The 13896-nt window shown below is 40.5% G+C and overlaps 1 protein-coding gene across 2 annotated transcripts in view; it reads left to right on the top strand.

The window, feature by feature from the left end:
• The window catches only part of LOC112986455 (multiple epidermal growth factor-like domains protein 6), a 213383-nt gene that overhangs the window by 168552 nt on the left and 30935 nt on the right, over positions 1 to 13896 (top strand). For both annotated transcript variants that reach the window (XM_026105729.2, XM_026105731.2), the window contains exons 19-22: positions 806 to 937; positions 1760 to 1888; positions 4130 to 4261; positions 7309 to 7437. In XM_026105729.2, the coding sequence (XP_025961514.2) occupies positions 806 to 937; positions 1760 to 1888; positions 4130 to 4261; positions 7309 to 7437 (522 nt within the window). The remainder of the gene's footprint in view (positions 1 to 805; positions 938 to 1759; positions 1889 to 4129; positions 4262 to 7308; positions 7438 to 13896) is intronic.

A 13896-nucleotide genomic window follows, 5' to 3' on the forward strand; every position in this document is an offset into this window, starting at 1 on the left:
TTTTACCAGGGGGGAAAACTGGGATGCTAATAAATCTGACAAAAGTGCTGAGACACTAATATGTGACAGGCATGTTATGATCACATTTCACATGAAAGCTCTATGGAAAAATGCAGTAATTGTCCATGTAATTTATTTTGTGCTAATCACCTTTTCTCATTTTCGATGGACTGCCTCCAGCTTATGTTATATGTGGTTTTGTGATGTTTCTGCTGTGTTTCTTTTGTTCCTGAGAATTCAGTGGGATGCAATTTACTTACACATGGACAGAGAGAATGGGAAATTAGAAGTGGCCAAACCAAATCACAGAAATATGAGCGATACATACACTTCTGACACCAGCTTACCTAGAAATGCAGTTCTTCAAAGTATGACTATCCTTTTCCCCACTCAGCCAAGCAAAAGTCCAAAAACACAATCCTGCTCTCCTGAATCTCTCATCAGACTGCTGTCCTGTTTTTCCTTTGCTGAGTGCAGTAATTCGTTTTTCAGATCTGTCTAAATGCTCCCGATGTTACTGCATCAGAAGCCAAACTGAAAAACAGACACACAGCAATGGAAGTTGGAAGAAAGCCTTTGTGTCCTCCTTTAAATGTGTTCTGAAGTGCTGCAATTCGGTGTCATGTTGGTTCTTTTGGAGGGTTTATTATGAAGGCACTGTAGATCTATAGAGATAATGTAAGGCTCCTCTTTCCAGCTTAGCTTTACTGTTATTTTTGAATTCCTTTAAAGAACAGGATAAATGTGTAATTGTCTTGAAATAAAAAATGGTATTGTGGGCATCTCTTGTGCTTTTTTTTAATAGATTGCCCTGACGGTTGGTGGGGGTTAGACTGCCAGTCCTCCTGTGAACCCTGCGCGAATGGAGGACAGTGTAACAAAGAAACCGGAGCCTGTGACTGTCCCCCTGGTTATACTGGAGAATCCTGCTCATCCTGTAAGTCATCATATTGGCCTTCTCATTAAAAAAAAACAAAAACAAAGACCAAAAAAGTCAGTTTGAAAATTCAGCTTATGATTTGATTTTTACCTTCTTGCTCTTTTACACGGTATTTGTTACATTAGACACACTGCTTAAAGATAAAGTACCCTTAAGCTTCAAGAATTCCCCAGGTTGGATTTGACAGTATTTGCCAGCCAGAGGGAGATTACAGACAAATGCACATGACAAGCTAAACTGCCTCCCAAAATAATGTTATCATTAGACCTAATCTGTGGATATATTTACTCACAAATACAGTATATGATAGCCACAATACTTACATAGTAATTCCTATTGCTTGCAAGGGTTGCCAGCCAGCTGGTCCCTACAGCATTGCTCAGGGATTGTTTTTGTAGCAATACTCCTTAATCTAATTAATTCAGGACATCATAGTAGTGAGGACATAGGAGTAGTATCAGTGCTGTCCGGGTAGATCCGCCAGACACGTTAAGAATATACTCAAGCAACTGCTCTATGCTGGCTGGGCATTACCTAAAAGTATCTGTACTGAGGTGTGCTTGGGTACGGCCATAGTGCTTGTAACGCAGACAGACCCTCAGGGAGAGCGCTCCTTCATGCAAGACATCAGTGATGGCATGGTTTTTCCCTGTTTGTCACAAAATGGCTCAGTGCCATTTGTGGAGGTTTGAGTGTGCCCACCCCAGCTCACTTACCTGTGCTAAGCACTCTTAGCTGTTGCAGTCTCATTTGAAAAGATCAGTGTGTGTGCCTGAGTTACTATCTAGGTGAAATTACAGTCTGTTTGTCTGTCTTCAGCCTGCCCTGCTGGTTACTATGGACAGAATTGCCTGCTGTCATGCAGCTGTAGCAGCAATGCTCAGTGTCACCATGTTACCGGAGAATGCGCATGTCCCCCTGGCTGGACTGGCCATGACTGCAAACATCGTAAGTCCCATGCACATTCACTGGACGTGGCGTGTGGCCTCTCACCAGAACTGAACTGCTAACGTATGGAACCGTCTCTGCTGCTTCTTAGTCTGTTACAGGCTTTTTAATATACTTTTGCTAATCTTACTGTTTCTGAAATGGTGTGTTTATAGGTTTACACAGCCTGGGTGGTTATAATCCTTAATTATCTGGGTTCGAAGTATTGAAATAGATGGCTGATGAAGTACAAAGTATTGATATAAGCACTTACTTCAACACTATGGATCCCTTTGCCCAATGCCATCTGTCCCGTCAGCATTTTGACTGACAGTCAGTTTTGGTTTTCATTCTCTGCACAGATTAGTTTTGAGATTAATTCTCAATTTTTCAGTTTGTTTAGGAGGGATTTATTCAACGAGTGAGTGTCATGTCTATGGTCTTGTGTCTTAAGGTTGCTCCCTAACTTACGAGTATGAATGCTGGGAGAAATTCTGTTCTGTGTAAAAGCAAAGCATCCTTCTGTTGATCTTAGTGTGGTTCTCCATATAAATGGCAGTGTAAGAGTACAGGTTTGCCGCTTTTGAGTAGTAGCCTGTAAATGTTAGACCATCCTGTTTGATTCTTTTTCCTCGTTACATTTTTTCTGCTTGATTTGTTACAATCTCTGTTGCAGAAAGCCAACAGAATACAAACCTCTTTCTAAACTTGGTCTGCTAAGCATAAAAAGATGCAAGTTAATTGCAAATGTTGCCAGAAGTAAGTTTTGGACCTGGCTTCCCAGGCTTGCTACTGAGGAAGACTCTGGGAGAATCCGAAGGTTACGCCAACGTGCATTTTTTAAAAATCAAAACAATTAGTAATATTTGCAACCATTCACATAACTTTCCATAAATCCGTAAGCTGTCTAATGAGTTATGTGATCATGACAAAGAAAAATTTTTATTTCTGTTCAGGAAAATAGATGAAAAAATTTTTACAGGCCTCCACCCTCTTCATGAGAGCAGACGTCTCAGTAAGGCAGCTCTTCAACTATTGCAAACTGGGCATGAAACATATGCCTAACTGACATTTCTAGTATTGTAATCGGCACTTTCATCTTTATCACTACAAGAAAGGAAGGAGATACTATGCTTCAGTTGTGGTAGATTGTCATAATCCTGTTAAAGTGTTGTATGATTTTTAGAATGAGGTCAGTAGGTTTTTTTAACAAAGATTGTGAGATTTCTCTGCCAAGGTCCATATTTCCCAGTATTTTGAAAATAATTTTTTGTTATTGTGGTGGTTTTTGTGGAAATTCTCAGAACTGAATCGTAGGAAGATGAACTTTCTCCCCGTTTCCTTTAAATTTTCAAATACATAGTTTCTTCTTTTTCATTTCTTTTGAAATTGTTCATTTAATTTCAGAAGCACTCAGGCAGTCATGTAAGGATGGAGAGACAAAAGCACATTTCTCCAGAGAGGGAAAAAGGTTTTTTTTCCCCTTTTGCACTCCTGGTTCCACCCAAAATGGACAGTTTCTGCCAAAATAAATACCTCTTAGCACAAATATGAATAAGCCTTATCTGACTTGTCAAAAAACCAAATGCAGGCAAGTTAACTCCAGGCACTTAGGCCTTCCTTGCCTGCCCAAAAGAGGTTAGAATTTCAGAGACAGTACACATCTGAAGCACCCACTTTCTTCTTTCATTTCAAGGCCAGAAGGCAGGATAGTCGATCATTTAAAATCTGCATTGCTGTCTGACACAGGACACACAAGCTCATCGTTACGCTTCTGTTGAGTTCGCTGCCCTGTGCTTGACAAAAGCATTTTTTCCAGAGATGCATCCAATCTAAGTGAGAGGACTTCAGGAGACGAAGAAGCTGCCTTTTGCAATGATAATTTGTACTAATAGCTAATTATTGTCACTCTTAAGAAGTGATCCTTTACTCCAGTTTGAATGTCTTATTTTACCCATTAGCTATTCTTGTTATGCAGATTTTTACTAAGTAAACAGTGAGTTAATATTTGGCATTTTCATTCTATTAAGATGTATGTTTTTGACTATGGATTGATGGATACGGACTGACTATGAATGATTAATTTTATGTTGATCCCTTAATATCTGGCATAAATCAGCAAGAATTGTATTTATTTCAGTTGATTTGTGCCACATTTCTGCAGCTGAGAAGCTAGTCTGCAGTGCCTGCATTTAGACGTAACATTATCTGTTAACCAAGCCCAAAGTTCATTTTCAATATAAACATTGTTTTGTATTGCAGCTTGTGGTAGTGGCCGTTGGGGACAAGGCTGTGAAAACACGTGTGTCTGCAATAACAGTGATGGGAGCTGCGATCCGGTCACTGGATCTTGTTTCTGTGAGCCGGGATACACTGGGAAACACTGTGAATCGAGTAAGTTGCAACTTGGTCTATATGGGGAATTTGCAAAACCAAGAAACGGAAATTGTTTTTCCTTCTAACACACTTCAGGAAGACATGTAGGCTGTCTTGTCTCCTGTCTGTGGGGAACGCCATATCCCAGGAATCTCAGATTTCTTCAGGATTAGATGTTTTAACTAATTTGGATTCCAGAAGAGTTATTTTCAGACTTGTTTTGAACTAAACAGCTATTTTGAATGCTAGGACTGCATGTGAGTGATAGGATTGATAGATATCTGGCTTGTAGCATAAAATTTTCTATATCAGTTATATTTATCCAATTTTAGGTATGTGCTTTTTCTTCATAAATCCTTTTTAAGACCAGGCATAGAAATGCTTCACATATACAGGAGAGAAGCAAAGTCAGAAAGATGTAGCTACCTGTGTTTATTAACAACAAAAATGTACAGTGGTCTTACCAAAGGCCCATGTCCTCCACTAATCTGTCCCTAACAGTGGTCAAGAGCAGATGTCCTACGAGGATAAAAACAGGCATATAGATAATTCCGGATATGTTTTCCCCAGTTTCAGCAATTTGTGGCTCAGAGGCTTCTTGAGACAGAAATAGTATCTCTTTATTTACCACATGTTAATATTTTTCTTCCACTAAAATGCCTAATTGCTTTTTGATCCCATGCAAACTTTTGTTATCTAAAGTGTGCTGTGGCAATAAATTACATAGTTAAGCTATTTCATTACATTATTATTATTAAATTAAATAATTATTTTATCTATCAGTTTAACAATCTGTCCGTAGCACAGACCCAGCTAAAAGAGTCCCAGTAGTGTAGGCAGAATTAATGCTGGTGTCACACAGAAATGCCAAAATAATTAATCTGGAATGGTGACCTGAGACAAAAACCCGGGGAAGCTGAGCTCATAGCTCTTACTGCTGTCAGCTTAGAGGGCCTGGAAGGGCAGCTGGTGGGAAGACCAGCTCCCAGAGAAATAATGCCAGCTCCACTTACCTTTCCCTCTTGACCTCTCTCAAAATGGCATCTCTGCAGGCAGACAGTACCCAGATAGCTGATCTTCACCTCTGTGCCATAGGCAAAGTAATCAAAGGAGCCATCACCACCAGCAAAACATACGGCCAAACCCTGATGTTTCGTCTATAGGTTACGGGAGGTTTTTTCCCCTTTTAAATTATATAGTTATTTATTTTATGTATGCATGAAGCACTGATCGTAAATGTAGGTCTGTTTTAAGGTGCAAGCTTATGAAAGCCACAATTTTTCCCTAAACATTTTATGCTGCCTTGGAGGCAAGATCTTTATTACCATCTGACAGTTCCTCTGCACTTGAAGCTTATTTAGACTCTTGCTTAAGGTTAGGCTCATTCTCTTTGCAGCTTTGCAAATCATCTCAGGTCCTCTTTGAGTTTTGAATGTTTCTTGGCATAGATTGCAGCAGAGCGTGCCTGCTGGAGCAGAGGGCAGGTTCTCTGCGATGTGGACTGCAAAATCATTTGTGAAATATCCTGACCCATCGCCATCACCTTGAAAGTCTTGGCTCCAGGCTAAACACTTTAGGTTTGAAAAAAGCCCAGTTGAGAGCCTAACACCTATTACTGCACTGGAAAACTGTTTTCCTTGCGCAGCTCTCCCTGGGCTTTGACGGAGATTTCAAGTGAAAAATAAACACTGAGGAGGATCAAGCTTTTAAGACCCGAGTACCCTTCTGCATGTTTACTCATTAAAGCAGTGTAGAAGGTATGCACGAGGATACGCAGCTTGGGGAGTATGAGGTGATGTTAATGGAATTTTGCACCAATTCAGCTCTGGGACTGAATTTGACCTACAAATGCAAGAACACATACATTTAAACAAAAGCCCATTTTCTGACACTAGCAATGATTGAAAGCAAAGAAAGACTTAAGGTACCTTGATATCTTTCTTCACCCCAGCCCAACCACAGCCTCTATAAGAGGCCCGGAGGAGGGTTCCCATCAGTAGAGAGGCACTAACATGCCGGAGTGACCGAATTTCACACCAGCTCCTCGTAGTGCCAGCTGGCATGCTGAGTAGGCAGAATCACACACACCACTTTCTTCCAGACTTGGACTCGTCTTTGAGGATCCTTGTTGTTTTCTGCTCTCTGTGATGCTTTCCAGATTGCTTGAAAAATCACTTTTTTGGTATAAATGCTAAAATCCTACACTTTTAAAGAGACATGGCAATAATTTACATATATCATTTAGAAGGAAGTTCACAAGACCTTTAAACTTGAATAGAGGCTCTACAATGTTGTGTTTAGTGTAAATATATCTCTATATTTCAGCTTTGTCCAAAGCATCTAATGTAAATTAGGCAACTGGCCCTATTCTTAATTGACTTTCCTGTAATGCTGGAAGAAATTATTTGCATGCTCAAATGTTGTTTTCTTTTTTCAGATAACAAGTACCATGCAAATTTTTCAAAGCTCCTAACATAACTGCTGTGGAAATGTAGCTTTTTAATCTGTCCCCCAGATGTAATGTTTTAGCTTGGATTTTTCAAGCAGAGCCTGAAAGTGAAGTATGCAGCTTTCAGTCTGGAGCTTTCCAAAGAAGGTCACCACATTTCATATTTTCTCCAACCTTCTGGGGAATCAGAATTGTGGGAAAAACAGGATAGGTCCTCAAAAACAGGTACATAAGTTGGGAGCTTTGCCTCTCCTGGCTGATGAAGGCCCAGAGGATCCATGCAGATAAGCAATTCTAGACCATTATATAAAGAGTCATCAAGCAGAAATACTGAAGTCACAAGCTTTGCAGCTATCAGATGATGTTACTCATCTGTGCAGAATTTACAGCCTTTCAACAACCTGATATTTTTCTAAAGTAGATCTTAATGAAAAACAGTGTAACTTTATCTGGACCCCAAGGAGAATACTTCATCGTATCAGTTTTAGGTATTACAGTTAATCCTTGATCCTTCTTTTGCAAATAGTAAGAGTTCCCATGTATCTAAAAATTCCCAGTTGATCACTGATCTGTTCCAGAATTAACCCGTCATCTGGTTTTGATTCTTTCGCTGCAGGCTGCCCCGAGGGAACCTTTGGCCCGGGTTGTGAGCACAACTGTCAGTGCCAGAACGGGGCTGTCTGCGACCATGTGAGCGGAGCCTGTACTTGCACGGCTGGCTGGACGGGAACATTTTGTGGAAAAGGTACTGTTTCTCATTCTGCTCCCTTTCATTTTTATGCAGATGTTTTTTCTCGGATCACTGAAGATCGGGTTTTACAATTCGCAGTGCCTGATATAAATAAACCATTGAGCTTACCTGGAACATGATACAAAAATGTGCACTTACATCTCAACTCAGCAAAACATTTAAGCGTGTGCCTAACTTTGGATTGTGAGTCCAGTTAGCATGCAGGAATTATCACATGGTTAAAATCAGATACGTGCTTAAGACTCCTGCTGTATCACGTCTTTATGAAGGCTCTCTTCATAAAGAGAGTCTTACAGTTTTAACGCTGAGCAAAAACGTATTTGTACTGCCTCAGACTTGCCTGTTCCTAATGCATCTCTAAAATATTTTAGAGAAAAACATGAATCTGTGCATCTTCCTGAAAGAACTCCTTAAGAATGCATGCCCTTTTAAATTTAATAAATCCAAGAGATCATCTTCTGTTACCTCATAATTTGGTAAAGTGATGGAAAGGTTGGACCGGATTTCTTAGATACGTTGTTATGTGTTGGTCCGTGGCATGTTCTAAGGATGTTGCTGCACGCTGTAACATTGCATAGATCATAAAATATGCTCTTTCATAAATACAGCAGAAATAGCACATATTCAGTCAGACATTCTGAAAATGATCTAATTGTAAATGATTGAGGATTTTATAAATGATGATCATTAAACCAGTGCCACAATTATTTTGTTTAGGAAGCAGCATTATCAGCTAGCTTTCAACAGTAGTGTTAGAATTACAGCAGAGACATGGTACCACTTGTGTGCACGTACTGCCCTCTGATGGAAAGGAAGGTGCTTCACAGTTTTTGTAGTGTTGCAAAAAACACTCAACTGGAATTCAGAAAATTGCTTGTTGTTTTCCTTTCATTCTCTCCAGAAATTATTATATGGAATAAATATTCTTTTCAGAGTTCTGCTTGAAACTGTGTGACTTCGTCTATGATATGTACACTGTGTTCCTTTCTAAAGTAATTTATTTTAACTCTATTTTCATAATTCTGTCCTCTCTTTTGGCTCAGAAACAGAGAAATCCCTGATAAACTAACACTAACACATCTACCTGGAAAATTAATGGCTATACAGTCAGCGTGTATGAAAACAGGGCTGTCTTTCCCAAGAACCATCTCTGCACAGGTCCTGTAGGGCTTATGGTGCCTGGCCAGGCATCATGGAAGAGCTGGAATCAGAGAAGTGTGGTACGGGAGGAGGCACAAGAGAATTTCTGCTTCAACCCCACTTGCGCTAAGGACAGTTATACCAGAGCCAGCGCTGCCCAGAGAAGCGTTGTACTGGTGGGCCGTTAAAAGCGTTGGGTTGTCGGCATTGGAGGGTGCTTGTCTCACCGTGTCCCCTCCACTCAATACCTGCGGCTTCCCTCATGCTGCCCCTGCTCACCCACCACAGTCTTCCAGCTCCCTCCAGGTCCTTTTCTGAAAATGCTTTGGCCTGCTGGCTTGGCAGGGGATGTGCCACGTGGCCCACAGGAGGGCTTGGCTAGCGGGTAAGCGGCTGAGTAGCAGTCCAGGCAAGTTGTGTTACCTTTCAACGGCCACGCAAACAAGTCTAGAGCCAGGAGAAGCCCTTGGGTTGGCTGTCGCTCAGGCCCGACCTAGATCTTTCTTTACTGATATCAGTCCAACCTCATCTCAAAAATCTCCAGTCTTTCAGTGTTTTATCACTTGAATATTTATAAAATTATTTAACATAGATTTACTTGTCTGAAAATTAAGCAGTTTTCATTTTGTTCTTAACACTTTTCTGAACATAGCAAAGCAAGGTTCATTTCTAGGAATCTTTATGTATTGGAAGACTTCCCATGTCTGTCTTCAGTCTTCTTTTTATTAGCTGAACAAACAAAATACTTAAAACTTTTTATATAGATCACATTTGCTGAACTTTCTTGTTTATTTCCACACTGCTCAAAAAAGAATAGTCTGGATGTCGTCAGTGCAAAGTAAAAGCAGAACAATTACCTTGTTTGTTCATGGGATAGTCCTGCTCATACTTTCCAGAGTTAGGTTTGTCTTTTTTGTGACAGCTTGGTCTGTGATCCGCCGTCGTACTTACGCCTGTTGCGTTTGTGTATTTGCTTTATCGTTCTTCCAGCCGTGCTTGCGCTGCACACCCATCCCCAAACGAATGCTGCCTGGAGCTGGTGAGCTCCCACGCTGCAGCACAGCACTGCACCGCGCTAACATGTAGCCCCTTAGCCCAGCAGCAATGCAGCTGCATTCACGTAGCTGCTGTTTTCACGCCTTGGAAGCCAGTTCCTGTCGTGTGCGTTAAGCTTTCATCTCTAAGCTTGCTCGAACCAACCTAACCTGAACATGCTGTAGCTCTAACGCTTTGCTCGTGGTTGAATTTCAACTTGTTGACTTTGGACCATCTCTCCTTTCTTGCACGCTTTAGGATTTGCAAGAGATGTTATGCAGTATGAGATAATGCAGTCGTTCTTCCTAGAGAACCTGTAAAAATATCCCCAAATATTCTGAACTTGTCAAAAAAAGGGAAAAACAAAGACGACCCTTTGTTAGGCCAGTCACATCTAAACATGGTTCTTGTATTTATCTTGATGCATGTCCTATAACTTGTTTGCTATTCTGTAATAGTTATGATGTTGGGATTTGGCAAGTCAAAATGACTGGTTTCAGTCCATTCTATATAAATTAAGTCATTCAATTTGGGAGGTATTTACTGGATTTTTATGTACCAAAGGCATTGGTGAGTTCCGCCTTCTCTGCTGAATTCAAATGAGTTTGTGACCATATTGGAAAAACACTATAGTTATCTGCATCATATTGTAAATCTGTTCCTTTAATCAGGAATCAAAAAAAACCAGGCTAAATATCCTTTACGAAGGCAGGAGTGAGGAATGCTGGGAAGCCTAGATGATGTCTATTGAAAAAAAAAAAGTCTTAGTTTCCAAATCAGTCATGTTGAACATGTTTATCTTCTTAAATTGCTGGAAGACGGTTGTGTTGGGGCAAGCAGACTTCAGTGCTTAATGTTAAGATTACCTTACAGTTGTCGTAAGACCCTGGTTTTTACATGTTTTGTCTCAGACATGCTGAGTGTTTTCTCTGAGCTGACCTTTTTTACCTTTTCGTGTAGCAAGTTTCAGCCAGAATAGTTTGGCTGTTGCCAAAAATAAAGATAGAGGAAAATGTGTAGGTTGTTTGCCTTTGGTGGAACTTCCTGGCAACCTTTTCTCCGAAGAGCTGTAGCACTTGTTTTTAGTGACTTGGAAATTGGCAGGGTTTCCTTCTGGCAGGTATGTGCTTTTTTGCCGTCGTCCTGACGGCAAAAAAAGTCTACCCACATTGGCCAAGTTCTGAGCCTTGGAAACATCACCCTGCTCACATGCTCCAGAGGAATTTGGACCTAGAGCTGGCTGAGTTGTCTGAGACATCTCACATATTGCTGCTGCTTCATCCTAGGGCTGAGAAGGACTTTGCCATCGTCACAGAAACATTGAAACGGAAATATTTATAGCCTTCTAAGTTCAAAGTCCCCGGAGAAGATGGGACCTTACAAAATGTAATACTGAAATACGCCTGCACAACAAGCATTTTGAGAGTGCAGTTGTTACTTCAGGTATTCTGCAGTGTGATAACATGGTATCCAGATTTGGGCTGAAATTGCAAAAGCCCCCGAATTTCCCTCTGGGTTTTTGTTTGATTTGGTACTCAAAAGAGCTATCAGAGGAGCAGAACAGTTTCCATTGCAAAGTCGCTAGGGTTTGCAAATAGGGCATTTAACTGAAAAGAAGAAAAGCTGCTAAGAAATGCTTGCAGGCCATATGAACCTCCTGCGAAAGACTTCTTTTGGCATTTTCGTGAAACTGGTGAGTGATACAAACAGAACCCTGGCAAAATAATGTGCAGTTCTGCATGAGATCCAACATTACCACTAGAAAATGAATCATTTTCAGTTTTCTTAGAGTAACGCGACTAGCAAGTAATATCTTTCTTATCTGAGTGGATAATATCATATGCCTGAAGAGGAAGTAACTCAGGCACACGTGAAGTTCTAGCTGTTTCTGAATTAAAGTAGCAGTTAACATCTTTGGATTTAGCAAAAGATCGTTCTGTAAGTCCTTTCTCTATCCTGTTAAAGCATAGATGGTGTGAGTAGTGTTTTCCTCAGAAAAGATGCCTACTGTAATCACCCATTGCTACAGGGCTTTGGTTTTAATGCACTTACAGCTAAATAGGCAAGTAAAAAAAAAAAAAGATCCAATCCCTTCTTGTAATAAATCGCTAAATATATCAATGCTTGCTTCAAATAAATGTAAACGTGTGACATGCAGGAAACCTAGGCCTCCATGGGCTCCTGATGTCAAGCAGACCAACAGTCAACCCAGCAAAATCAAAAGGCATCAAAATCTGACCGCGCAGGCTGTCAGTGCTATCAGTTTTGTTACAAATGTGCCGTGTTACATCAAGTTAGACAGGTCACCCTGCTCTGCGCCCGGGTTGCTTTGTTCTTGTTTGGGAAGGTAATTGTTATAATTGATTTCATTCTGTGAAGTGCTGAGTATCCACAGCTCCTGCTTTGAAGGTTGTGATTGCCGTTAGTGTACTGTAATTTTGTTTAGTTTTGCTCCCCACTACTCCCTGGTAGTCTGTTGTATTGCATGACTGAAGGCAAGTGTCAAGCTGCAGTATCAAAGCAGCAGCAGAATTATCCAGTTCATTGCTTGATCTGGTGGAATAGCTCAAAATGCTGCACAATTACTCCTCAGAATTGCAGGGGGCAGGAGCCTCAGAGTTTTCCTACAGTATTTTTATTCACTGATGTATTAATAGCAGCAATTTATAGCCCATGTTAAACACAGCGCTAAAGGTTCGGATTTGAACGGCTGACTAAATCGGCACTGTTGCAGGGCAGGCTAACTGTGCTTGTCTCTTGAGATTTCTGCAGTTAATCAATATTGTAAAATAGCCCAACAAGATGATTTAAATAATATAAAGGGGAAAAATAAATACTGTGCATGTCTAAAAATAGATGACAATGCTCTGTAGTCCCTGTGTTAAACAAAAGAAAACTTTGTCAGTCTTCAAAATTACCTAGGGTTAAGTAGTAGAAGTCCTTTCTTGTGTGCTGTGCCGTACACACTACTGAGGCATAATAAAAAAGGATATGAAGATTGAAACCACATGCAGGCGGTTCTTCCTTACAGTTTGATTAACAGCTCCCTCACCAGTAAGAGCCGAACGGAGGCTGACTAATGCTTTATAGTTTTATATCAGTATGAGGTACTTTTCCGTTTTTCTGAGACAGCACATGCATGGAGAGTAGTGTAAGCCAGATATTTTTCATATGCCAGAAAAGAAGCTGCAGTCTGCCCAGGATGAAGGAGAGATCGGCCTTTTGATTTTGAGTAAATGCAGCAATGATATGTAATCACAAGCTAAGCAGAAACTGAGAGAGTAAAGAAGCCAAAGCAGATGTTGCTCGGTGTTATACTGCTGTCTTCACTGTTTGAAGGTCCAGGTTTGCCTGTATCTAGAGAAACAGATTTTTTGTCTCCCCTTATAGACAAAGCAGATAGTAATACTTTCTGTTAGAGGACTGAGTTTACATTGGCAGGAGTGACAGGAAGAACAGGCTGGGACAAAGAGGCTGTGTGTGAAAAAGAGGGGAAGAAAAGGGAAAAAAGTGTCTGAAAATTTGAGAGGCATATGGATAACAGTATTACTCGGATCTGGTAGAAAGCTGTGAAATTAGTGTATGGTGTCTTTGGATACTATATGGTGATAAACATCCTATAAAACTCTCTGGGAAACCAGTCATTCTGAATTCATGGTAGAAGTTTGAGAAATGGGTTTTAAATATAGACTTATAATGAGGACAAAGCACGAAGTTTTATTGAATAGCTGCTCCTTTGATGAGTGGCATCACTCCTGGGATTAAATGATTCAGGGGTTCTGTGGAAGGAATGACATACAGCTGTGTATCTACAGATTTATTATTACTGAGTATAATATAATTATATATATACTTATATAATCTACAAATATGCATATGTATACATGCAGACAGAGAGGATAAATTAAGATTATATAGACGGTTTAATTCTGGCATTTCCTAATATTTGTGAACTCTGCATTGCAACCTTAGCATCCTTGTAACGCAGCCTTTCGGAGATGATGTGGTCCCCTGACAACCACTGATGGCTTATTTTCACTGCCTCCAGCCCTGGTAAAGATGTGCATTGAACGCTGGGCCTGCTCGCTCTTAGGCATCCTAGGTATGGGTGCTGAGTTCCTGAAGCTCTCTGAAGAAGTTCTGCCACGCTTATTTTATCCTTGTTTTCTCTGCTCATTCTCTTTGCAAGGTTTTCATTTCAGCACTGAACTGCGACTGTATATCTTATGTTCACTGCTAGAAAACCTTTAGAAAGGCATCAGGAGAGTAAATGGGAGC

The sequence above is a fragment of the Dromaius novaehollandiae genome, chromosome 9 (genome assembly GCF_036370855.1).
Source record: "Dromaius novaehollandiae isolate bDroNov1 chromosome 9, bDroNov1.hap1, whole genome shotgun sequence".
In the NCBI taxonomy this organism is placed as follows: domain Eukaryota; kingdom Metazoa; phylum Chordata; class Aves; order Casuariiformes; family Dromaiidae; genus Dromaius; species Dromaius novaehollandiae.